We start from the raw sequence: 26,089 nt of genomic DNA on the forward strand, positions 1-26,089 counted from the left end.
AATATTACGGCTTATTCAAACACACATGCATACCTATTTTTCAACAATAAATATCATGGACTTTATTTTCTATTAACTTGAGCTAACATGACACATTAAAACAGAAACTGGATAATCAATGATTTTATAAGTATCCACAGTATTACTGATCATGAGTATGCAATTTAATGCAAAGAAATTATCTGTATTTTCAATTCAAAAGGATTAAAATCTCCACATTTTAATATTCTGGTGGTTGGGGGAAGTGATCTTGGGTAATTGTACAGTTAAATTTCCAAGACAAATATCTGATGATATATCTAGTTTCAGTCTGTTATCTAACAATTGTACAAATTTGGTCTATCTGAACCTCAGTTTTCCTCGTTTTAAGAAACTGAAGAAAAAGACACCCATGTTAGCTATTTTAGAGGATTTCTATTAAGATCAAATGGGAGTTTTCTTTAAAATCTACAAGGCAGAACCCATCATTACTTTCAGGCTGGAGAACACGAGCATATTTCTATAGGTGATACAGCTAAGAACTTGTAACTTGACTTCATGTGATTAAAAAACTGAATCTGAATACATAGGAATGACCAACTAAAGAAAACTTTCCATTAAACCCACTGCCGAGTTTTACTTTATTTATTCCTATGAACAAATGTGCAAACCAACAGGACAGGAAATTCAAACAACTATAAAAGAAGCTCACCAATATGCCAAAGTGCTCAAATCTGTAGTTACTTTTATTACTCTTTTCTAAGAGTGATGGCAAAGATGGAGAAATTTTAGCTTTAACTGGGTGAGAAATTAGTGGATAAACAGCAAAACTGAAGACCAAGCCAAGATGAGCAATTACCTTATTTGAAACAATTTACAACTCTGTCACCTCTGAAATAAAATTCAAACTAATCACGAGAGAAATAATTCACAGGCACATAGTATATTAAATGTTTTACTTTCAAGAACCACTCTAAAGCTTTACTACAGATTTTAAAGAATATTTTTAAACTACATAAACCTGTGTATATAAAACTCTTAAGATTTCTTAGTAATTGTCTAGAGACACTAAAGTATCATACAAGCAATGCCCAAACATCTTCTGCAAAAATACAAAATTAAAATAATCCTATCAATAATCCTTTTTATATTAAAAGCACCTGCTTTTCTACTATTTTTAAAAATTGAATGTCTTTTATATTCACTGGATCATGTCAAATCCATTCAATTCCTATAAAAATCCCCATCTAGGTTTGCTTTCACTGCCACTTTAACCCCCATTTAGCTTTATGTGCTCTTTTTGTCTGGTCAATAGGTATATTTTTAATCATATAAAAGAATGATAGTCGCTAGAGTCTTCCTTCTATGGCATCATGTAGTAGACGCATCCAGTATCCAGGGGCCCGAACCAGAAACCCATGTCGCGGTGACCTCAGTAGGATAAAACGTTCAGAACAATAATTTCCTTTAAAACAAATTCTAGCTGAAGGTACCAGAAGCCAAGTTGTTGGTCCACCTTTCCTGAAATACTCTGTATGTTTTGCTCAGGTAGACTGTTGGTATAAAAAAGCTGCTGTGAACCAAATGGAAATCTTTTATCTTCATCAGCGTGTGAACTGTGGGGCCACTGGTTTGCTTCTGTTGATTAATGCTATTACATAGTATAAATTACCTTAATAATCATCGATTACCTAAAATAGTTTATTACGAGGTTCATCATGTTCTCAGCAACCTAAATCACAAGGTGTTACAGGAGTTGGAGGAGACAGTTTTTTAAATCGAGATCTTAAGAAACTGTACAGAGGTAAATGATGAGAAGCTGGGACTTATCTGAGAGGCTGGCACCCAGGGCAGGGCGAGTCCTGCGGACTCTGGGGGCAGGCGCGCCTGGCACAGCTGTGGAAAGGACTCGGGGCCCACCGAGACCTCAATCGGTCTGTGGGGCGAGGCCCTGCATGTTTAACAACCACCCGAAGCACCCAGGGTCCTGGTTTGTACTTGGAACGCACAAATTTCAACATGGTCCCAGGGAGAATACTAATAAATTATTAGCTAAAAATGTGTCATGTTTTAACCGCTCTGTTGGATTACCCTAAACTCTAAGAACTCGGATCTTTCTGGATTAACTGATTAACCGGGTTGATTGACTGATTCATTTGGTCATTCATTTAACAAGCTATTGGGCATCACTCACGAGCTGGGCACTACGCCGACGTGAACCTTTTCTTATTGTTGGTAAGAAAGCAGTTAAGAGATTTCAAAGATACCCTCACAAAACGTTCGACCTGGAGAGGTTCAGTAGCTCTTCCCTGGATATTGTTGAATAAATGAGAATGACTGCGTTCAGGGATCCTTTTGCACCATAAGAAAGTACCGTGTTTCAGTGTTTCTCGACACTGAGTCAAACGATGGTCTCCTTAATTATTCTTCATAATGAAACAGGACTATGAATAAAAAAACTCAGTCCTTTCCAGTACCTATAGATTTTAAACAGTTCCTTAAAATAATCCTTTAAAATAAACAGCTGCTTGGGAATTACAGGAAGGCATCCCAAGGTCACAAAATGGAATTATAAAAGCCACTGTGACTGATACTTAAGACACTTGCTCCTCATTAGAGGAAACCATGAAAACTGACTTTTGCAGCATAGACAGTCCTTTAAAAGATATCCAACAAAGAACGAATAATGTGAATATTGATATAAAGCTGATATGTGTGTTTTACATATATATAGATAAAATGAAATTTTTCAAAAGCTTGTGGCTGGCATTAAAATAATAAATGACCTAAATGTCCCTAGGATGTTCTAACTGTAAGTGATCTTAGAGATTATCTAGCACAATCCCCTAATTATGTATGTGTGGGATACGAAGCTCGCAGAACATGTGAAACTTGACCCAAGCTTACCCAACTAATTAGAAACATCACTAGCACTAACCCTTGGGTCTCTGTTTTCCAATTGAACGCTTTTTGTGGAATCACATTTTGTAGAATCACTAGTTCTTGGGCTCCTGTTTTCCAATATAACATTTTTTTTTTTTATAAATACATATCAGTTCTTCCAAGCAATTATATAAGAACCAGAAGGCAGATAAATCCACGATTTTTAAAATTTCTTTAATGTCTAACAAATTGTAACAAAAAGAAGGAAGCAGTAAGAAAAACTGGACAATATTTTAACTGATTTAAATTTTTTTCACCTCCAAAGGAACTCAAAATTGAAAGATGTACTTCAGAGTTCTTTGAGGAAAAAAAATAGAGTATAGATTTAAACCCCCTAATAACTAAACATGTGGCCAATCAGCAAATCAGTGTGTGCACTTACTGCCATGTCTGCTCCAATCTGCAGTGCAATTAGCACGAGAGGAAATAACCTGAAGATAAGAGCCTCTAAACTCACAAGTGCTGAGCAGGGAGACGTGCCCCTTCACCCTGCACTGCAGTGTCCTAACAGGCTGTCACTGTGACACTGGACCAGACCCAGTTAGCAAGGACAGCACAGGACGCTGGCCCGCCGCCGGGCATGCAGATAAGCGGCATCCAGGTGACAAGGAAAGGCCAGGCAGAGCAGCCCTGGGCATCTGTTGTGACTACGCTGAAATAAGCCAGACAAAACACATGCAGCGGCTCTTCCCGAAAGAAAAATAAAACCAAATAACAAAAGTTTTCACTTTAATTAAACACGAACCAAAATACAATCAGTTACCGACGACCTAAAACTGTGAGAGGATTCGTTGAGAAGCGTTCTGACCACACAGCTAGTCTCTTAAAGGGATTCTTTTCAAGCTTTTTCAATAGAGATTTTTCTCAGCTTTTTAAATGTCATCTCCCATCAATAATGAATTCACGAAAGTTCATCTCAGACTGCCTATTTGGGGCCCATTAATCAGCAATTACGCATTATGAACCCAGGGCTGGCTTCAGAAAGGGGCTTCACATATGGAGCATCTGATAATTTTTAAATATTTAAAATTTCTTAAGCTTCCTCCTGATTTACCTGCAAATGGCACTAGTTAATTAGTGAAGAAGTGAAGTCTGCAATGACAAACCACGCACAGGTCAAGGAGCATCTCTCTCCCCAGCAGTCTCCAGGTCCTTCCTGAGCTCTACTTACCATACTCTCTTAATTAGCAGCCTTTTCCAAAGTGGTTAATGAAAGTAAGAAACGAGCCTAAAACAAACAGAGCTCTACCTGGCCAGTTTGGCTCAGTGGGCCCGTGGACCAAGGGGTTACGGGTTCGATTCCCAGTCAAGGGTTAGCCGCCCCCGTAGGGCGCAGGCAGGAGGCGCCAATCAATGCGTCTCTCTCACACCCATATCCATGTGTCCCCCCTTCCCTTCCTTCCAGTATCTCTAGAAATCGATGGAGAAAATGTCCTCAGGTGAGAGTTAAAAACAAAAACAAAAACAAACGAAGAAAAAAACCCAGAACTTTAAAGAGTATACAGGAGCCAAAATGTGCTGCCTCCTCTTTGGATTATCACCTGTATGGGAACAGGACAGTGACACAGTGTTTTAAATGCAATTCTGAGTTCACACCCCATTGGAACATCCTACCTTTGTGACCTTGAATAAACGATGTCACATCTCTCCCCCTAAATTTGCTGCCCTGCAAAATGGAGTTAATGACAGAATCTTCCTCGTAAGATTGTCTTGACAATTAAATGTGTCATGCTTGTGAAGGGTGGACTGTGTATTTGGTAGATAATAAATATCCACTAAATATCAACTATTATTATTACCATTAAAAAGGTGGTAGGAGTTATAACTATTCTGAAATCTGAGAACTTTCGTAAAGCATGCAATAAAACTCAACAAACAAGAAATTGGTGCTTATTAAATAAATTCCTGCTACAGTGATAAATTATTAGTGTCAATTATGTTCACGCAAAAGCCTTATTTTGCTGCTTTCTCAGTAATTAATACATGCAAAACTTAACCAGGGAAAAGAGGAAAATGTCATTTTGTTCTTTAGCTGGACACCAATGCCAGGTTTCAGAGCTTTGATAACACAGTAAGGTTACCGTTTTTCCTCCATCTATAGTTCACCAAATCCATCAATTTACAGCCATGCTGAAACTCTGAACAGCTACTTCAATATAAGATTTATATCTCTAATTTATTTTCATGTAGCAACAGCAAAGCACGCACATCCCATCATCTTTGACTCTGGGACTCAGAGCATCACACAAATTCCAATTAAAAATGCTTATAAGAGCGCACTTCATGAACAAAGCTGCCTTGCTAGTCCAACCAAAATACAGTGAAGCTTATGAGGCAATTTACAATAATAAAATTTAAAATGCTTTATCAATAGTAACTAAATAACATCTTTATGAGAACAAGCGTCAGGCGATTAATTTGTTCTTAGTAACAACGGCAATTAATATCTACGCAGCATTTGCTGGGCACCCGATATTCTCCTTACTCTCTGAGGTGAACGCCATTATTATTGCCATTCCAAAAATGAGGAAACTGAGGCACAACAAAGTAACAGGCGGTCTGAACCCAGAGTCCAAGTTCTTATCCATTATTCTACTCATGGATATTGTGGCATTCGTGACTCTATATTCATCAAATACAGCATACCCACATTCTAGTAAACTGCTCCAAACATGAAACCAAAACCTCTGCCTTGGATTATTTTTTTAACTTTTATGGCAACGAAAGAAATAAAGAAATAGCACACTTTGCAAATTAGAATAGAGTGCATAAAGAAACCAGCTAATCATTCCTACCTCAAGTCTGTCTGTCCGCATTAATTTCTGTGCAGCAGCTGCAGCAGCTGCAGGTACAGGGACCCCAGGATTCCCTGTAACCAACATGGGTGCCGTCGGCAAGATCTCTGCTGGAACCAGGCTTGGGGAGACAGGTCCCAGGTAGGGATTAAAGGCTGCTGATGCATTGGTGGCTAAGCTTGGTGCAACTGAAAACATTGGCTGAAAAATAAAGTAAAAAGAAAAATTTAATATGAAGGTCCTGATTGAAATATCATCCATCCATCCAACCCATCCACCCACCCACCCACCCACCCACCCACCCACCCACCCCATCCACCCCATCCATCCATCCATCCATCCATCCATCCATCCATCCATCCATCCACCCATCCACCCACCCATCCATCCATCCATCCATCCATCCATCCATCCATCCATCCATCCATCCATCCATCCATCCCCAATCTATTCTTCCTTTCCTCCTCCTTACCTCCCTGCACTCAATTCTGTGTTTATTTACTCTCAATCAGGATAAAGAAGTTTCTTAAATAAGCATTGATCGAATCAATGTTTTTCTAAAATATAACAGGTAACATACCATTAAATTTTCTAGGGGAATTTTACAGCCTGGGGTCTATAGTATTTGCAACAGATCAACTACTCAATAGGGAAACTTCTTGTGGCTACCTAATTTTCATCTCTGTCTTGATTTAACTCTAGAAACTTGTCTAAGAAATATATTTCACAATTGCTATGTCTGATGTTCTTGAAAGATGTGTTTACAGCTGTTAATAGGTTGCAAGTGTCCTATTATCTGGAATAAATAAAGCAGAACTCTCAGTGGATAGCTGAGTTTCACAGTCCATGTAAACTGTGAACAAGGTCCATGGGACCGGGGAAAGGTGATGATGACATCCTTCCCTGTGGGCATGCAAGACAAAGTGTTTGGCATACTCACTTGTTGCTGGTTTTTCTGGGGAAATTATAAATATTCCAACAGTCTGTCACACGCTTGTGAGACATTTAACAATGAATTGACCTTACTAGGGGGAACCATTTGAAAACATGAAGTCTGAAACAGAACACTTCTAACTAAATGCTACATGATTCTTCAAGGGAATGCCTATGGTAGCACTGAAGAAAATGCCACAAGGTCGAACTTCTGCCCAAAATGCTTTATGGATACATGAGAATGGATTCTACTTGTTGATATAAAAATATGCATATCAGGAAATATATCTGTTCTTGATAGAATTAAACGATTTACCTGAGATCTACTTTAGCAATTATCTTTTCCAGTTTTGAAAACATAACCTAGCACAACAGTTTCTCATCTTGTTGATGATACATTTTTGACTTCCTAATTCAATGGAGTTTCAATTCCTAAAGTTTAACGCTTTATGTCACAGTAATGTTTGTCTCTAAAACACAAAAACTAAAGGGCAAAATGGATCCTGTTCTTGATTGTAATTTTTAACAATTCATTTTCTTTTACCCTGTGGTAAGGAATAGAATCATAGAAATTTTTGTAGAATAAAAGAGACTTTATAATGTAGCTAATTCTCTCCTCTGATAGGAGTGAGAAGTTAGATGATCCCAAGTTTACACAGTATTCAAGAGAAATTTAGAATAAAGTTTTAAAGCAATTCAGATGTATTTACAAAAGTAATTCTTATAGCTCAGAAGAACCATGTTAAAAACACATTTCCTTTATCTAGTATGGCCCTGACTTACCCCGTATTTTTAAGAGGAAAATGCAATTCAAGTATTCCCTTTTCTTAGGGCAGTGGTTCTCAACTATGGGTGATTTTGCCTCACAGGGGACATCCAGCAATGTTTGAAGACATTTTGCTTGTCACAGTTGGGGGGTGCTATTGCATCTAATGGATAGAGTCCAAGGATGCTGCTAAATGTCCTACAACACATGGGACAGCCCCTTACAATAAAGATTTATCCTGTCCCAAATGTCAATAGAGCTGAGGCTGAAAACCCCTGTCCTAGGGATGCACTCTTCTCTTGATCTCACACATTGTTTTAGGACAAAACCTCTGTGTGTCCAGCTAGCATACATGACCTTATTAAGAAGACTGTGAAATACGGAATATTTAATACATAATTTGATTCACTTGGGAGAAGAAATGATACATCATAGATTCCTCTGATATTTCAAGATAAAATATGCCTCCAAATGTGTTGGTTTAAATGCCATGGTTAGCTGCTCTGCCAGGTGGATGGCTCTTGCCTGATGAAGTGGCCTAAAGTAATACCTCCCATCCCCAGGCCCATCCCTACCCAAAGCAGCTATGCACTGAAAACAGGAAACTATCCAGCATTCCAGGTATGGACAATCCATAACCTGTCCGAAGCTGGGGCCCAGGACACTCTCTGCCCACCAACAATTACTTGAACAGCAGCTGATTTTATGCTGCTCCGCTGTCCACTGGCTGCCGGGGCTGCAGCAGGACCTGGCTTGGCCTGCGCAGTGAATACATGTTGAACTTGGATTTCTACTCTGATAGGGTCAGGTAAAACATACACTGCTACATACTCTCAGAGACAACACGTGAAATTTCAGCCAGGCCAGCAATCTATTTTTTCTATGAGATATTTGAGAATGATAGGAAATTTAGCCTTGAAGACTGCAAGACTAGCTCAGAACACGGAGAACAGACACCAGGTAGGATCACTCCTCTTTGTATTCTATTGCTGTGAACTAACATGTATTTCCAGATAGTGCACTTTTTAATGTGTACTTTGGAAAGTTACTGAGATGTTTATGTCACTGTACACAATCTCCTATAATTATTTCGAAGCAGTGGTCAATTTTACAAGCTTATTTGGAGGAAAGAAAAGCCTTCATATTTTAAGAAAATAAGACCAGTGGCCAATAAAATTCAGCTTTGCTAAAGCTCACTGAATAGGAGAAATGTATAATCTATAATGCCTATAATATAGCAGTTGCATATTACAGGGGAAAGAATACTTTCATTAGATAAAAATATGGGTCTTAGTAACTGGCAACCATTTTCCCGCTGGACTGTGTCTACAGAGTAGTCACGTGAATTGATTTCCGGACTTGCTTCAGCAGAACAGATTGAAATGTGATGAATTTTAGGGCTCTCTCCCCAAGTAAAACCTGCAGCAGCTTTTAAAAACCTGAAATATCAACTATTCAACGAGCATTATCTCAAACTGTTCCCTCTCCAGATAAGTGGAGCTATTTGCTAAACAGGCAGGCAATCAATAATAATAGCTCTATGCTTTGAAACTTGATTCCAAAAAAAAAGGTACAACATTCCTCCGTTTCTTTTGAGCTTCTGCAAATCGGTTACATCCCTTTGTCCAAGAGCACCTTGCGGGAGGCAGGTCACTGCAGGACCCAGCAGGGCCCTGAGCGGGCGAGTCAGGAGCCTGAACTCCCGCACCGCCAGCTCCCACCCAGCAGCTACCCCGACAGGGCTCGGCCGAATCGCCAGGGCGGATATTAACGAGTGGGATTATCGAGTGGCACCCCATTTTCCCTCCAGTAGCCACAGGATAATGTATAAGTACATAATTGGTGCACTTGCTGCTAACGGCATCCTTGTAACAATGATTTACCGATAACCTGCTTCCCGGAAGGCACAGGAAGGTCGGCTTATTTCTATTCTTTTGCCTGTGAACCCCCTGAACAGAGAAAAACAAATGGCCAGCTGAGGAATGCTGGTGCTTTTATGGGCTAATCATCTGTTTGCTTTAAATGAGACACTCTGATTCCATTAAGGTAATCAGGCTTTATTAGAAATGAAAATGTTATTTAGTTTCACATTATGGTCCTCGTTGGATGTGTGCAAACATGACTATCAGCATAATTCCCTCTATTTACTGTGTGCCAGGCACTGTGCTCGGTGCTTTGCTTATGTTTCTGTATTTAATCCTCACAACAGTAGAGTATAAACTTCAGGGGGCAAACAAACAAAAAACTCCACTGCTTTTAAGATGGGGACAGGGCAGAGATGCCTGTTTAGTACACCGCTGAATTATCAGAACCTAGAGCAATGCCTGGCACACAGTAGGCACACAATAAATACACCCTGAATAAGTGCTTGACTGACTGACTGACTGACTGACTGACTGGATGGATGAAGGTGTGAATGAATTACAGCCTTGTCAGGTGGGTATTATTAATCCCATTTTGCAGATAAAGAGAAGGTCTCCGGGAGATTATGGGCCCGCAGTCACAAACGAGAGCACAGAAGCGCCAGGATATGTGCACAGGTGTGTCCCACTCCAGGTGGTTTGAAAACAGTGGCCCTCTGTGCGGTGCTGACTGCCCATCAGAGTCCCCAGGGACCTTGAATCCCGAGTGCCCTGCACTCCCCCTCATCAGGCTCTGGGACTCCTGGCCAATTCCAATTCCAGGCACTATATGGCCTTCGCCTACCATTTAGAAGCAGAAATAGGTTGTTTTCTGATTCTATGTGAGGTGTCTAAGGACAGGTGTTCCCTTATAAATCTCTTCTTCTGGACATGGTTTTTCCTCCGCACTAAGGCTGCTCCTGCCCAGCCTGCTATTTAATTCAAGAATCAGGACTCTTCCTGGTGAAGTTTCCCGACCCACCCACACCTCCGGCTGTACCCAGGCTTGTCCTGCCCTCGGGTCTCCAAGACCCCGCATCACTCAGGCCCAGCATCAATCACCACGGTGTCCGTGACCATCTCTCTCTTCTACTGAAACTGGACTGCAGGCTCTCAGCGGGCAGATCCGGGCCTTGTGTTCTGTTCATTTTGTATCTATCCTACAACTGGCATCTGCACAAGCATTTGCTTAACAGATATATCGACGGACATGCTGTTTTTTCTCTGTCACAGAAACTAGCAAATACATTCAATATTTTCTAGAAATAGATATTTAAACATTTAAAAAAGAGATTTAAAGTTACTTCTTCTACCTTAAAATTTAATCAAGTTCTCTAATACGCTTGTAAGAAAAGTTTAATTTCTTTTCTTTTTGGCTTGCAATTTTCGTACTGAATTTTCTAAGTTACCCTGTTACCATGCTGTGCTGTTGCAAATGTCCTAGGGGCTCTACTTTATTTTAAAATGCTACGTGAAACAGTGTTTGTTTTGCAAGCAATGTTGACAAGTTTTAATAAAATGGAGGGAGTATGTGCAATACATAACTGGTGTATGCTGGGATATACATAAATTTTGAGTTAGAGTTGTGTAGATTTTGTGGGTGTGTGTGTCTGTATATTTGTGAAGGTCAAACTTTTAAGCAGTAAAAAATAAAGCTTTTAAAAAAATAACAGCACAATCAAAGTATATGACACCAGATTTCGTGTACAGCCCTGTAAAAGAGCTATAAACAGCCTCTGTAGACAATAATTTTGAATATAAGCACAGAGCCAAGAGCTGACGGGAGTTACCAACAAATGCAGGTTGCAGAGCACTTTTTCTAAGGAGGTAGCACACAGCCACGATCACAGAGACACTGCTTCCAACTCTGCTCTTAGACGCACTCGCTGACAGGGCAAATCCAACGACCGTTTGTTTTATTCTTAATTTCACTTCCTCTTTCAATCCAGCTGGACTGAATATTTAAATAAAGAAGGCCCACTTTTAGCTCTCCAAGAAGAAAATAAGCAACAAACACACCCGCCCCTAAGATCTGGAACCTATTCTCCAGCTCCTTGAGGAAGCTCAGGCTCCTTGACCGAAACAGGTGGTGAGAAGGGCAGGTGGCCCTGGCCAGGTGGCTCGGCTGGGTGGAGCGTTGTCCCTAACACCAAAAGAGGTGCCGGTTCCATTCCTGGTCAGGCCCGTTTGACTCCTGGTCAGGGTGCAGACAGGAGGCAGCTGACCAATGTTTCTCTCTTTCCCTCTCTCTCTTTCTCTCTCTTTCACTCCCCCCCCTCTCTAAAAAACAAACAAACAAACAAAAACAATAAAAACATGTCCTCAGGTAAGGATTTAAAAAAAAGAAGGGCAGATGGGATGACGTATGATTCAGGGTGACTGGCTTGGAAACATTTTACCAGAAACACTTTGGGATGAAGTGGCCTTATCTCAACCACTAGCTGGGTAAACTGGAAACTAAAGCACTAAGAAATAGTTTAAGAATCCTAGGAGGTCCTGGAAGTGTGACAAATGATGACTTCAAAGTTTTCGGCATCCAACTGCCAACAAACGCTTGGAACATAAGGCAGGAGCAGAGACGAGATGACAGGAGCAGCAGAGAGGCTCCTGAGACCTGAGCTCAATGTGGTGACTGAATTCCTCTCTCCCTAGACGGCTACAAATGCATGAAGTGCACCGGGAATTCGACATGCGTTAGGTCCCTCAACACAGCCACGTGTGTGCACCTTAGGGGGCGGCTGGCATCAAAAGTTATGGGTGGCCAAGGCTAACCCTTGGGAGCACAGGGAAAGGCACGGGAGGCCACAGCTAGCTCTCTGAGGGCAATGACAAGAGCCTGAAATCAACAGAATTTCTGGAAGATATCTTTCAGGAATGGACCCAAGGAATACACCAGATGCCCCCAAGCTGTAAGCCACAAGGTGCAATCTACCTTCAGTTAGGTTGTTTAGTAATTTCTCATTAGATTACCTTTGCATCCGATAGTGCATGGCAAAGTAAAAAATAAAAAATTAAAGTAGCACCTAGGAAATAAATCCAAAAGTTTTTTTGTGGTTGTTTGTTTTTTTTTAAATTTGGATAACTAAATACTACAGGTCTTCCATTTATCTTCAAGTTACACAGCTAGTCAGTAGCAGGGCCAGTCATATTAATTACTCCCTCTGAAGCTCTGAGTCTTCTTCATCTGCAAATTTGGGATGATATTACCTACTTTATAGGGTGGTTGTGAGGATTTATGACACAAAAAGTACCAAGTCCAGTAAATGCCTGTATAGCATTGTATTGGGCCCCCAAAATGTTAAGTCCTACTTTTGATTCTTGGCTGGGTACCTTTCATTACATTTTAATAAAGTCCTTAAAAACAGAAAACTCTCCTATAAATCTCGCACTCCCTAAGTCAGCCCAGTGTCATGTTCCAAACACCTTAAATTTATAGACTGGGTCTCTCAAAATTTATGAGCAAACGAGAGCCTAAACTAAGAGACAGAAGAGCAATTTCCTGGTGACAGAAGAGCAATTTCCTGGCCCCCGAAGTACCCTCACGAAGGCCCTGGCTGCCTCCGCGCCCGCCTAGCGCCCTCGGAGCCACAGTCTCTGCGCTGGGCCCGGGCCGCTCCCGGCCGCAGCTCCGCGGACCCTGGGGAAGGCAGGCCACCCTGAGCCTCTGCTGCTTTTCCTCGCGTTCACGAAACGCCTCCCACATTCCTTCTTTCGGTCACCAAGCAACTGTTCTCATCTCCGCTACGCGCCAGGCACAGTGCTAGACACTTCTGAACCTGCCTGGGCCTTGCTAAGCGCTTACCCGGTTCGCGTTCCTCCAGCTACAGCCTGGTGTCAACGTGGTGACCCTTAGGAAATGAAGCTGCTTCGCCCGGGTGACCACAAGCCCTGTGGCTGCTCAGACGCTGCCGATAAGCGTGATGTCATGGGTCTGCTCACAGCATTAGCTCCTCTGATATCCCCACTACCTGGGCTGGGTCCCAGCTTGTGCCATGTCTTCAAGCACTAACATCTGGACTAGCGGCCACCCTCTTCGAGTGGCGACCCTTTTCCGTATCAGTCGCCTGGCTGCTTCCAGCCCCAGCGGCTTCCCTATCGGTAGGCCTGGCACTAACGCTCCAGGAGGGTTATGGCCACCCATTCATTCCTGGATCTCCGTGTCATCGAAACAGGGCTGACTACAGCGAGATCAGAAAGTCTCAGGTGAGGTGTGGAAGGCAGGTTTCCTGGACTGAAGCCTTCTCTAGGGCCATTACAACCCCAAATGCTTTAAAACTGAGTATTTAAAATGACTTCTAGACTTATTACAAAAACGTCACTCTGCACAGAGTCTATTTCTACGCTGATCTCACCATGCCTCTAGCAAAAGGGTAATTCCACTTTCAAATCTAGTCATATCAGGGAAAATGAATATAAAGCCTGAATGTGCTCACAACAGTGAAAGAAAAAGAGAGAGAGAGGGGGGGGGGAGGGAGGGAGGGAACTCATGGACATAGACAACCGTCTGCTTATTGCGGGGGGTTGGGGTGGAGGTAGAAGAGCGCATAGAGGGGATAAGTGGTGATGGAAAAAGCAAAATAAAATAAAGTTTTTAAAAAAGAATAAAATTAACGCTGGTCTAAACTAAGAATTTTCCAACTAAAACACCAGAAAATGTGATGATTTTCCTAATGGTTTCAGAAATCTGTGATTTAGTGATTTCCTAAACAGTGCATATTTGCTACTAGTATTTCAAAGCCATGAGCATAAACGTTGCCTATAAGTGTGTGCCAGGATGATGCATGTGATGACCCTGAAAATGGCCTTGGGAGTAAAACTCAAGGACTGACTCAGCAGAGGAGCGGCCACGACCAATGCTGTTGTCCCCAGTCTGGGAATCCCACCTGCTGGTCTCAGAGGTGCTCTCGGCCCTGAGGGGGTACAGAATGCTTTAAATGTTTAGGTGGAACAAAGTATCTCACGTCAGGAGGGATCTTATAGCAACGAAAGTAGCAGCTACCCCAAGGATGTATCGGATCTTTGATACTGTATGTGTGAGGGCCAAGTGTAACAGAGAATTCTTATCCAGTATTTTATGCTGGAGAGGATAATTATAACCAAACTTTTTAAAACCAATGGAAGAGTTTATGCTATCCCGATAAAGACAAGAGAAATTAGCAGATATAACAAAAATAAATTTACGATAGCATATTTTAAACTGAGCCCCCAATAATGAGAAATAAATAAATATATATATATCAGGTTAAAACAGACACAGAATTACAATAGTCTCTCACCTCAACTGCATAGTATTGATAATTGGTATCACTGCCGATCTGATATGGAGATCCCTCCCACCTCGCAATGCAATCCCCCCCTCTTTTTTGGAATGATTGGTGCATTAAGTTCTAAGAGAGAATAACAATTACATTGAGTTCAGGTGTTATAATGTATTAGGAAAAAAGTCAGTCAGCACGCATGCTACACTTAGTGCATCAGAAAAATGTGGGTCTTCACATTCCCATGCCCCCAAAATACTGCATATAAGTTAGCGACATAAATTACTGACAGATACAGTCTTACTGCTACAAATTTCAACATGCATTTAAATACAGAATGATCACATCACAATTAACATCAGAACACCTTTTGCAACCTAAAATTATGACATTAATCTTTTACATTTCTATGAACAAATGTGAATCAAAGTTATTAAAGTCATTTATCATACACACCCTCCAAAAACCCAAATAAGTAAATAAATATATGTGCTCAGACTCAAATGTTACCCACATCCACTGCTCAGTAAACATGAAATCCCTATGGCCACCTACAGCCTCTACTACTTAGCTCTTTTCTTAAAAGCCCCTGTAGCTTCCGCCTCTCCTGACTATTACTGCTCCTTTTACGAGACTCCCAAGTCCATGACATTGATTCACCACTGTCAGAGCTCTTTTAGCATTTGCCACCATGAAATAATTTCAATTTGCGTTTAAAAGAATCACAAAGACTCCTTTTTCAGAAACAGAACTATAAAGAGTCTCTTCCAGGAGGAAAGAAAGGAAAACACTTTTTCAAAATTAGAGACGACATATGCCGATTTCTACGATTACTATTACCATAAAGGTAGCCTGAAAATGCACATTACCTAGACTGATGAGTCTGAGGACCGTTTAAAACAAAAAACAAAACACTTTACATCTGAAAGCCACGGAATGTCATCTGAAGAAAATTTTAGGGGAAAAACATGCTATAAAGCAAATTTCCACATGACTCACCCAGAAGATGGGTAAGTTTACAGTGTGAAAATGTTTCAGGGTTTGACTGATAACTGTGTTAGAAAGGGCCGGGCAACTAATACTGTGACCTGTGTTACTTGCACTAGTGCACTCACCACTTTAACACTGAAACTGAGCACCTGGAGCTACAAACGCAACCAGTGAGGACGGGAACACTCACCACGGGCTGTAAGGGGGCGCCGGGCATCATGGCATTGGCCAGCTGCATCTGCTGGGCCAGCATGGCCATGTTCTTCTGCTGTATCAAGTTATTGCGCCCATTTATCTCCAGCTGGGTTTTTAAGTGTGGGGGTGGATGAAGATATTTGCAGTTCTCCCTGGAGCAACGACCCTAAAAAACAAAAGCAGAAACGATCTTTAAATAGAGCAAAACAAGCCAATCTTAAAAAGTTACAACAATGCAAACCTACCACTGGAACCTACCGTGGGTTTTGCACACAATGTACGGCCCATATCATTTTATAATACATTTAGAATAAGTAATGAATTCACCCAAAGGCGTTACAAAAATACGGTATTAAGACATTTAAAAAGGTTTTAAAGCTTAAAGAAGTTTTTTTTAAAAAAAATGTTAATATTAGCTCTATTATATCAAGATCCCAGTTTAAAAATCTAAAAATTGCCAGGGTAATATTAAAATGTAGAGAACCAAGTAAAGAATATTAGGCTCCTTCCATAATATCTTCTGGTTGGCTTTAATGAACCCAAAAGAATCATGAAGTTTTACAATCTATTTTTACTTGTATTGAGTTCTAAGGAAGTGAACTTAGAGGATTCAAGGCACTCTGTATCTTCAGCAAAACACCTTTACAAGTATCTCGTAACAAATACAACTTAAATTACTACTAAGCTTTAAAAGCCCATGTACTAAGATATTTACAGATGAAAAGAAAATTCCCATGTTCCCACTGTATACAGAGATTAGTACCTACAATGAAACATTGGTGAAAACTATGTAGCTTTTAATCTTTCAGGGATAAATGTAGTCTCCATTGCCCAAGCACCATAAATCAATCAGAAATAAATGCATTTACCCACCAAAACATTTACAGTGTAAAATGGAGAAACAAAATAAGGTACTATAAAATAAGAAACGTGAATATACCTTCCTTTTGGGATGACTGTTTTCATCAAAAACATGTATTAAAGTCTATCATACGCAATATTGTCTGAGGGACTGTACCCATATTATTTCAATATATTGTCAAGTCATATTGATAGTAACAGATCTCATCAATTGCTACCCTGATAACTTCTTTTCATCAATACTTCTAACTAGAACTGGTTGTGAGGATAAAAGAACGCTTAATTGAAGGCGCCAACCACCTTCCTGAGCTTCCTTTGAATTTTCTAAGGAAAATCTATTTCCCATAATTTGACCTTATCCGGTAAATTGATGCAGAAAACAAATGTGTATGTTTGTGACAAAATCCTTCAATTCTAATTGAACGATCAATGTCTAGTGTGTTTTGATTAAGGTACTTAGGAATAAGCTAATATCTTAGGATACTGCGTGTTACTTTACCAAGCTTCACGTAATAAAGCATTACTAATACTACTTCCAATCAGGAGGCAGCAGAGGACAGGAGCTGAGAGCAAGGCCCTTACAGATTTTAAGACCTGGAGTAGAGGCCTAGCTCTCTCACTCATCGGCTGTATAAATTGCATAAAAAACTAACTCCTTTAAGCCTCAGGTTTTTTATCCATTTCAAAATTGCTACATAACCTTCACCAGAGGTTTATTATGAAGATTATATAAGATAATGTAAAATCATGCCCTTGACACTGCATGTCCCTCTCTGAGCAAGGTAAGGTCCGGAGCTGCTATTAACACGTTTTAAATTGCATATCCAACAAACAAAAAACAACATTTTGGCATGAAGGTAATTTTTATGGCTGTTGACATGTTCACATATAAAGTAAGATTTAGATATCTACAATGTATTCCATATGAAATCACCATTGATATCTGTTGAGATCATGAGCATGTTATTAGCTTAAAAGCATCTGGATGCAAAACACCCTTTACGCAAACAGCATTTAGAGTCACAGAGGATGACTGGCCAACAGAAATAAGCTCATGGGCGATCGATAGTCTGGTTTCAGAGTCATTCAGTTGAAGTCTCCTAGAGAAAACCTGCTTTTTCCATACAAAGGACAACCTGGGCCTAAGGGAAATTCTGGTTCTCAATATCTCCACGTCATCATTCTTACAAAGACAGGACTGATTTAAGTGCAGATAAGCAGAGTTATATCCGCCCTGAGGATTCAGTTACTGTCAATGCACTGAGCTCAGTTTCCATAGTTCCATAAACAGGACAGAGGTAGCCCTGAGCCGGGAACCAGGCCTTGCCAACCACCGGCCTCCTACCTATGAACACAGCCTAGACTGAAATAATGGAAAGAAACCAAGTCTGCCCACCGCACACTGTGTCAGTGTATTGCAAAACTTTGAACAGAAGCTCAGTCCCTTGGCTTTCTTCCTGTATTAGCTACCTCTACTCAGGAAAAAATGCCTAAATTCTATTGCATTTCTTACACATGGTGCCCTTGTGTGCCCAGCCTGATCTGACTGCACTGGAGCCTCCCTTTCAAAAAGCTAGACTTGGAAAAGTGTACAGACTACAAAGCCTCTTCCACAGAGAGTTTGTGGCAATAGGTCTGGGGGCCCAGGTTACTCTGATAGAGCATAAAACTCTATAAAACATAACTCTGTAAAGCCACATGAATTTTTCATTGATGTGTGTGGAAAAAATAACAGAGTAGTCTCTGCAATTAATATTAGATAAACTTAGCTTCTTAGGAAGTTCAAAACTTGTTTAATGCTGACTGTGCTGAATAATTGTGGTTTGACAAATAAAAAGGTCAAGAATGACTTAGAATAAACATCTTTTTCTAGAGGATTGCCTAAAGCCCCAGGGAAAACCACAGGCCACATAGCTTCCATGGAGAATTAAGGTAAATATGACATTGGTACCTCTCCAGGTTCAACTGTCTGAGTTCCCAGCACCCACACCTCAACAGTCATTTGCATGTTCAAACATTTATTATATAGTTAGTTTCTTATTTATTCGTTTTAGTGTTTGCTTAAAACTTTGCCAAAATCCCACTTCATACAAATTAATTTTACATTGGTCAATCAAGTTTTATACAACTAGCTTCTAATTGAAACCCTATAACTACACTGTTCCAATACTGGTTGGCCACGACCATTTATAAATGTATAGATTATATACTGTGTCTTAAATAAGTATATGCGTTATTTGGAATATGTTTCAATCTTTGGTGTATTACTTCAAAGACTGAAACATACTCCAAAGAGGTGTAATGCATGGATTAGTCTATGAAACAACCAGAAGTCAATACATTTGTACATGCTCCTTGCTAAAGTCTATTAATAAAGGTCTAGTTTTAGTGTTAAAAAAAATAGTCCCTTGCAGAATGAATGAAAGAACACATCTTACAAAATAATTGAAGATGAATTCTATTCTAACTCTATTCTGGAGACAATAAAGATAACAGGGAAAAAAAACCTAAGTCTGACACCAAACTTTGATTTTGAGTTGCACTAACTGAATGGTGCATTTATTCAGAGACCAACAATTTGATCACACAATAAAGCTTGCTGTGACAAAAGGACAGAAGGTAATAGGTTTTTAAGTTTCACTAGGGAAGAAAGAAGGTTTGTGTTGAGAATGACATCCTAAAAATATATACAGTGATAACATTCTAAAAATCTAAGAGCAGAAATTCAACCAGTATCAGCGCTTTCTTATGCAGATTTCTGTATAGGAGCTACTAATCTAAATCATCGAGACTTCACCTCAAGATATATTAAGTTGGGCTGTTAGGACTAATGCAAAAATATACACACAAATAAGTTTTTATTCAGTTTTGATTGCCACCTGCAGTTGCAACTAGTGCCATTTACTGGTACATTTTATCAAATATAGCTTGGTTCAAATAGCAGCTTTGTTACTTGCTTGCTGTGTGACCCTGTGGAAGTTACTAAAATTCTCTGAGTGGCCAAACCTTTTCTGTAGAATAGTAACAATACCATTTATCTCATTGGTGATGTATGAAGACTGAGCAAGATAGAGGGCCAACCTCATACATGGCTCCTGGTATAGCAGGCTATCAATAAATATTTTTCTCTCTTTCCTTAAGTCTCAAGCTAATCGCAAGCAGCAGTCGCTTCATTTAGCACCACTATCTGTTAAAAGGGCTAAAAAAGAATTCAAGTAGCACAACACAAGGACAATGCATGACAATCATCAGTAATATAAGCTTGGCCCTTAATCATCACTCCGCACTTGCTACATCCATTAAGGAAAAGTGCCATTCTAATGCGTTTCTTAGTGTTAGGTTTCTGTTGATTGCACTGAAATCTGATTTTCAGTGAGCCGCCCAGTTGACCAGTAGCCTATGCCATCAATACCTTAGGCTCCATTCAAGGAGGCTTTTTACAGGTTCACACAGATTCCAAAGGTATCACTGTAATGCATGAGCTATATATTTTAAGGGAATGGAGGAAGTTCAATAATATTGATTCAGACTGAGTCCATTTTTCTCTAATAATTTTTCTACATCTATAAATTAGAAGTAATCTGTCCAAAAAAGTCAACATTTTCCCCCTTGTAGTCTTAAAAGCCTGTATATGTCCAATAATGGTCATTTGAGAGACCCATTGGTCAAGTCCCCAATTTCTGACGTTACAAACTGCTTGACTATAAATTTAAGGGTGGTTTTTTTTCATTAGCCTTTGAAATTGGTACAAAGCTTGTGATTATAACAAGGGAAGATGTATGTTTAGGTTAATTGTTTGAGCTTAACAATAAGTGTCTTGTTAATTCTTAAACATTACTTTAATAAAGTATATTTTTAAATAATGAAGTCTGGGCTTGTATGTATAGTATATATCTAAAAATGATATGTATGTGATATATATGTATATACACACACATGTATATACAGTGAGGCACAGGATAAACATAAAACTGAATGAAAGATGGTAATTTAGAGATAAGAAACTATTTCTTAGCTATTTTTAATATTTACTTAAGAACCAGTTAACAATCAAAAATAAAACATCTTATTTAGAAGTTGGCTGAACTTCCTTAATCAAACAAAAAAATTAAAATTCTATTTTAAAACTGAAGAAACAAATTTCCCATCTTTAATTATACTTCCTCCTTCTAACATAAAAGGAATATTGTGATGTATGAAATCAGAATGTGAGAAGACATCTTATTAAGCTGCCCAAGGGTAGCTACGTGGTAGGATTATAGTTAGCGAGTCCTGTCTGGGCAGACTGTGGAAATACAGGAAAATGGGAGTATTGCATGGGTAGAGCTTACACTCATATGTCTTTCCCAGTTTTCACAGGAAACGCTGGTTTTCTGGTAAGACTGTTCAAACTGCAACTGTTTATTTCAATTGTTAGAGCAAAACAAATATTTTCCTGGGGGCAGCTGAGATGTGCACGAGCTTTGAACCACATTCTGGAGATATTCGTTGCTCAGATATGTGCCAGAAACTTTGGCAAAGGAATCTGGTAGCTTCCTACTGAAAATTCATACTGTTCTTTTTTTTTTTTTTTCCCAGCTAAGATGATACAAATATCTCAGAAAAATTTGCCAAAGAGGGGGGGAAAAAAACAAAGTGAAAAACATTGGCAGTCAAGAAGTATTGTTTCACGCATTTCCAAAAATGTTTTGTGTGGTTCCCCACACTCTTAGGTCAATTCTTGCATCAATTCTAATAAAAAGATAAAAAACTTACATATAAAATAGTACACTATACAATATCATAAATATATATTATACATATACTGTTAATAAATCGATACTATATATTTACTATATTTAAATAGTATGGTATACACTAGATTGTATTGACATACTAACAGTAATTTTTCTATTCATTTTTTATTCTCAAATATTATGACCCTTTAACTCAGATAAGTAAATGAGATTTTTCTCTTGAAAAATTTCCTGTTTTTAGTATCATGGCAGCCTTGTACTTATGTTAGAGTTTTAAAATTTGGAAAGGCAAGAAAATCTTTAAGATCATCTGTAAAATCCTCTTTAAATCAAACACAATTTCTGTTTTCATTCCCTCATTGGATTGTCAGGCGACACAGGGAACAAATGCTTATAGTCCCCACCTTAGAGTGTGAAGAAAAGAGCCAGTCCTCCACCTACAGTCTTCTACACTTAACATGAAGCAAACTCAGCACCAGGGACCAACAGGTAAGGCTTAACTTTCTCGGGGTAAATCACTATTTCTTCCATCAACTTAATGCCAAATTCCTGAACCTCGCTTCAACACGAGATCTGGGAGGGTTTTCTCCTACCAGTGGGACAAAAGAGAAGTAGAAATTTGTGAATGTATTTTCATTTTAATAGTCCCAATTTCTTTCAATTACTTTACAACAGACATAAAATATATTTTCAACAGAATCACAATAAAAGGTAAATTTAGGTTGTTTTCCTTTCCTGATCCCAGTAAAAGTGCACGTTCACATATACACTGCAAGGTAACAACTACCGAGGGTGCCAGTAAAAGAAAGACAGAAAAATGGAGACAGAAATACACACACACACACAACCTATTGAGCTGAAATTTGTGATTTTACTGTGGCCTGAAAGAATGTAAAAAAAAAAAAAAAATTAAAAAAAAATGGAACAGATTGTTCCATGGACATTAAACATTTTCTCATCAACGCCCGATCTGATCCCTAGCAAGGGGTTTTAGGTTAGACTTTTCTACCTGTTTAAAGAGTCCTCTCTAGTATCCAATGGGTGTTCTAGGCACGGCTTTAGAGAACATTCTTAAGTTTGATGATGAAGATTCCTGGACATAAAAACCAATAGTGACATTTACAATAACCCAAAATAAACTCAATGCTGACGCAGTATCAACGCACTCTAGCTCAAACACCGGGATACTATGACTTTTTTCTCAGAGAGCTGGGGGCTTGCGTTGCACAACTCCCATTAATCATCTCGAACCGGCATCACTGAAACTCTACACATCCAGACAGCATTATGTAAGCGCGAAGGCCGGGGGAGCTGCTGCGGGGGTGGAGAGAGAGAAAGGCAACGAATCACACACACATTCTGGTCGCAAAAATACACTCCTTCCTCCAGCCGCTTTTGTCTGTGACAGATCAGATATACACACAACTGTGACAGCAACAGTTATATCAGCACAGTTTTAGCTGACAGTCATCGGAAGAAATCTTAGCCTCCTAGGAGAGGGCCCACAGGAATCATATATTTAGCGTTGCTCGTTGTGAGATGCGGTAAGAAGCAAGGGCCTCGCTTCTTCCTTGTGCCCGGGGCCTCCCCCATCGCTCAGAGCCCCAGGAAAGGGTGCAGCCGTCTATGAAGGGCCCTGAAGGGTTTAACTGGCACCTACTGTCTTTCCCTAGTTCCCAGTCTTCTGGGCTCCAAAGATGAGTCTGGCCAGCATCTCTGAGCCAAACCAGACTCTCCACGACCTTGTGAAAGCCCAGTGACATTTTGTAGGTGCCAGCATCATTAAGCAGGCCAACATTTGTTGGCTGCTTTTTTTATAGCATCATGAAATTGGAAATGCCAGAGCACTACGTGTCTATTATTTTTTTTCAATTGCTTCATTATATATATATATATTTTTTTTTTCGGTACAGCAACTGTCAGGCTTCAAAACTGTAGCAGAAACACTTGTGAAGTTTTATGGCATCCAAATCAGACGCTTTTCAATCTTGGCTAATAATTAAAAGCCCTAACATTTACATAATAGAGTTTAGTGCTCTATTTGTGGCGCATGCCTTTGAATTGAGAAATACAAAATGTTTTACAAATTGTACCCAATTCATCATCGTACCATTATTAGGTGGATTACAGCGTGACCATCTCTATTATGTTTCTAGAGCTTTCCTGAGAATGAAAAGGAGGTAAACTTCTCAAGTTAAATGCATATAATTTTTTCCCCAAGTATCTCTTGGAAGACTTGTTTAATCGGTTCTTTACAGACCTACTCCAGCTCCTGTCGCACTAACAAAGCAAAAGCTCTCTGTCTTTAAATACCCCTCCAAAGCGCCTGTGGAGTGTCAGCCCACGGGCACATAACTGAGCCCCAGCAACCCAACCACAGACAGACTCTCTTCCCCGTCGGGAAGCATCTGTGCCGATGATCATTCGATCGTCCCCCGGTGTGTACTTTTCCTCATCACTGTCCACACTAAAACCAGAAGAGGCCCTACCCAAATGGGTGCCTCAACGGACTCCCTTTGAGTTCTGCAAATACAAAGATGGTCCACAATATAAGCAACTAACCTTGGAAAAGACTAATCCACATGGTATTTCCAACGTGTAATGGAAAGATATTCTCTTCTAAATTTCGGCTTATCTGTCATTCTTTTCTTTTCCCCTCAGCAACACCAGTATTATAGGATCAACTGATCTTTTCTACTGAAAATAAATAATTCCAATACTAAACAAGTTAAAATTTTGCTTCACATTATCCATTTCGACAAGAGACTGGGGGAGGCAAGAGGTTTCTTGGATTATCTGTGGATTCCACCAGCCTGGCCTCTGTGATTTGAATATAGCACAGAGACAGTGTTTTTGTATAGAAAAATAGATAAAATAAAAAATATAAAGTTAGTAATATAGAGAGGATGGTAGGTTTTTAGGGGCAAGTATCTTATTTAGAGATATAAAAGAAACTAAAGAAAATCAAAGGGGTAAAACGTTCTGGGAAAGTCAGCTGATATATCTGTACCTGCAAATCGGACATATGCCTACACATACGGGAAAAGAAACCCTGTTCTTACATTTCTGAAAGGCTAACACAACATTAGTTGTGATAAACTTTAAAGTATAATGTTATGCAGGGTTTTCAAAGTCCCATTTCATTATTTCCATTGTAAATCTTCGATCAAAGCCTACTAGGTGGGACCATGGATATTATGTATATGATTGGTGCTTAAATGCTTTTCTAAACTATAACAGATGTCCAAAACCTTGGCTGTTTCAGTTTTATACAGAATTCGTTGCATTACAACTGCTCTCCAGTCTTTCAGAAACACTATTGCTCTTTGCCAAATATCAATTCTTTTCCCCACTCTTTCATTCAGACTCCTCCATAAACCTCTCGGGTTCCCTGGCTGAAAACAAATGTTGCTCTCTGACCTCACAAATCCTGCCTCCAGTCCAGCCATTAAGTGCCACTGCTTCACACAAACAACAATGACAGAGCACGAAGAAGCGATGAGGTGACAAAGGTCCTCACCACTGCTGACCACTGTCTCCTTCGGACAGATCAACTTTGTACTTGAACACAATGTGCTCAATGACACTGGCTGTGTCCCTGTGGGGAAAACACCGCCCTCCCCCCAGCCCCATGACAATCTGCTAAAATTGTGCACAGCCCTCAGCTCTCGCGGACTCCAGGCTCCAGCGAGGGGAGAGGCGGTTGGCTCCTGCGCCCAGGGCACGTCTCCATCGGATGCTGACTGCAGCAGCGCAGGCAGGCAGGGTGGAAAATAAAATCTCCCGCGTCAGAAACCGGGATCATAATACAGGTTACCCGAGCCTGCCTCCCCTTCTGCACCCACCCCCCACCCAGAGGCTTCCAAAGGTCTGCAAATGTCGAAGGAGCAACACTCAACCAAAGCTTCTTAAAAACTGTCACTGGGGCTCAAAGAGAAAAGTCTCAGGATTTTTAGAAAGAATTCATATGTTCCCAATAGCCTTGAACAGCTTTTGGAGAAAGGATCCATGTTAACAATAAACAAACAAATAAAAAGAAATGCCCATAAGCTATGCAACTCTTACAAAACACCTATAAGGTGAGTTTCTAAGGCAGAAAGGTATTGAAGTCAGCCCTTAAGCCCGGGCACTTGGACAAGCTTAATCACTACCAGGCGCTCTGTTCTAAGAAGCTGTAGAGGGTATCTATCCTTAAGTGCTTATTTAAGATATAAAGTATGGAGATGTTGGGCCTCGCAGGAACGCCAGCCATGGCAACACTGTTTTTTAATAAGCCAGAATGCGAATGTAATGGGGACAAGCACAGACGGCTGTCACATGATGTTTTTCTCTTGCTATCACAGCAACAACATTTAGGCTGGAAGCCCAGATCTGCTAAACACCCAGCTTGGGGGCACTGAGTCAAGCAACGTATCCATGAATTTTACTCTCTACCTCTGGCTAAAGCAAGTGGCCCTTAGGAAAAACGGTGGTTTTTGCCTTTCGTGGCACTCTGTCCTTGCCTCTGTCCTAAGAGGGTCACTTGGCTTTACTCTGCATTGCTTACGTGTCTTCATCGCTGGCAAAAGCCTCCAGAAGGGGCTCGGGCCTCGACCCTGCGCCCACAGCCTAGGCCGGGCCAGGATGCCCATGAACTGTTTGCCACGTGAGTGCGTCCCGAGTATAGTTCAGAGTATTAGGTATCACGTCCAGCGAAGCACTTTTCCAACGCGCCTCGGCACCTTCTCCAGGG

General features: G+C 40.2%; 1 protein-coding gene across 9 annotated transcripts in view; it reads right to left on the reverse strand.

The window, feature by feature from the left end:
- MBNL1 (muscleblind like splicing regulator 1) overlaps positions 1-26,089 on the reverse strand; it is a 161,440-nt gene that overhangs the window by 22,737 nt on the left and 112,614 nt on the right. For 5 of the 9 annotated variants that reach the window (XM_087818371.1, XM_016222591.2, XM_016222590.2 and 2 more), the window contains exons 3-5: positions 15,756-15,926; positions 14,594-14,704; positions 5,718-5,918 (exon numbers count right to left, since the gene is read on the reverse strand). In XM_087818371.1, coding sequence (XP_087674497.1) covers positions 5,718-5,918; positions 14,594-14,704; positions 15,756-15,926 — 483 coding nt within the window. The remainder of the gene's footprint in view (positions 1-5,717; positions 5,919-14,593; positions 14,705-15,755; positions 15,927-26,089) is intronic. The other 4 variants (XM_016222595.2, XM_016222592.2, XM_016222596.2 and 1 more) reach the window with 1 other exon arrangement.

Source organism: Miniopterus natalensis, chromosome 6 (genome assembly GCF_054644295.1).
Source record: "Miniopterus natalensis isolate mMinNat1 chromosome 6, mMinNat1.hap1, whole genome shotgun sequence".
In the NCBI taxonomy this organism is placed as follows: Eukaryota; Metazoa; Chordata; class Mammalia; order Chiroptera; family Miniopteridae; genus Miniopterus; species Miniopterus natalensis.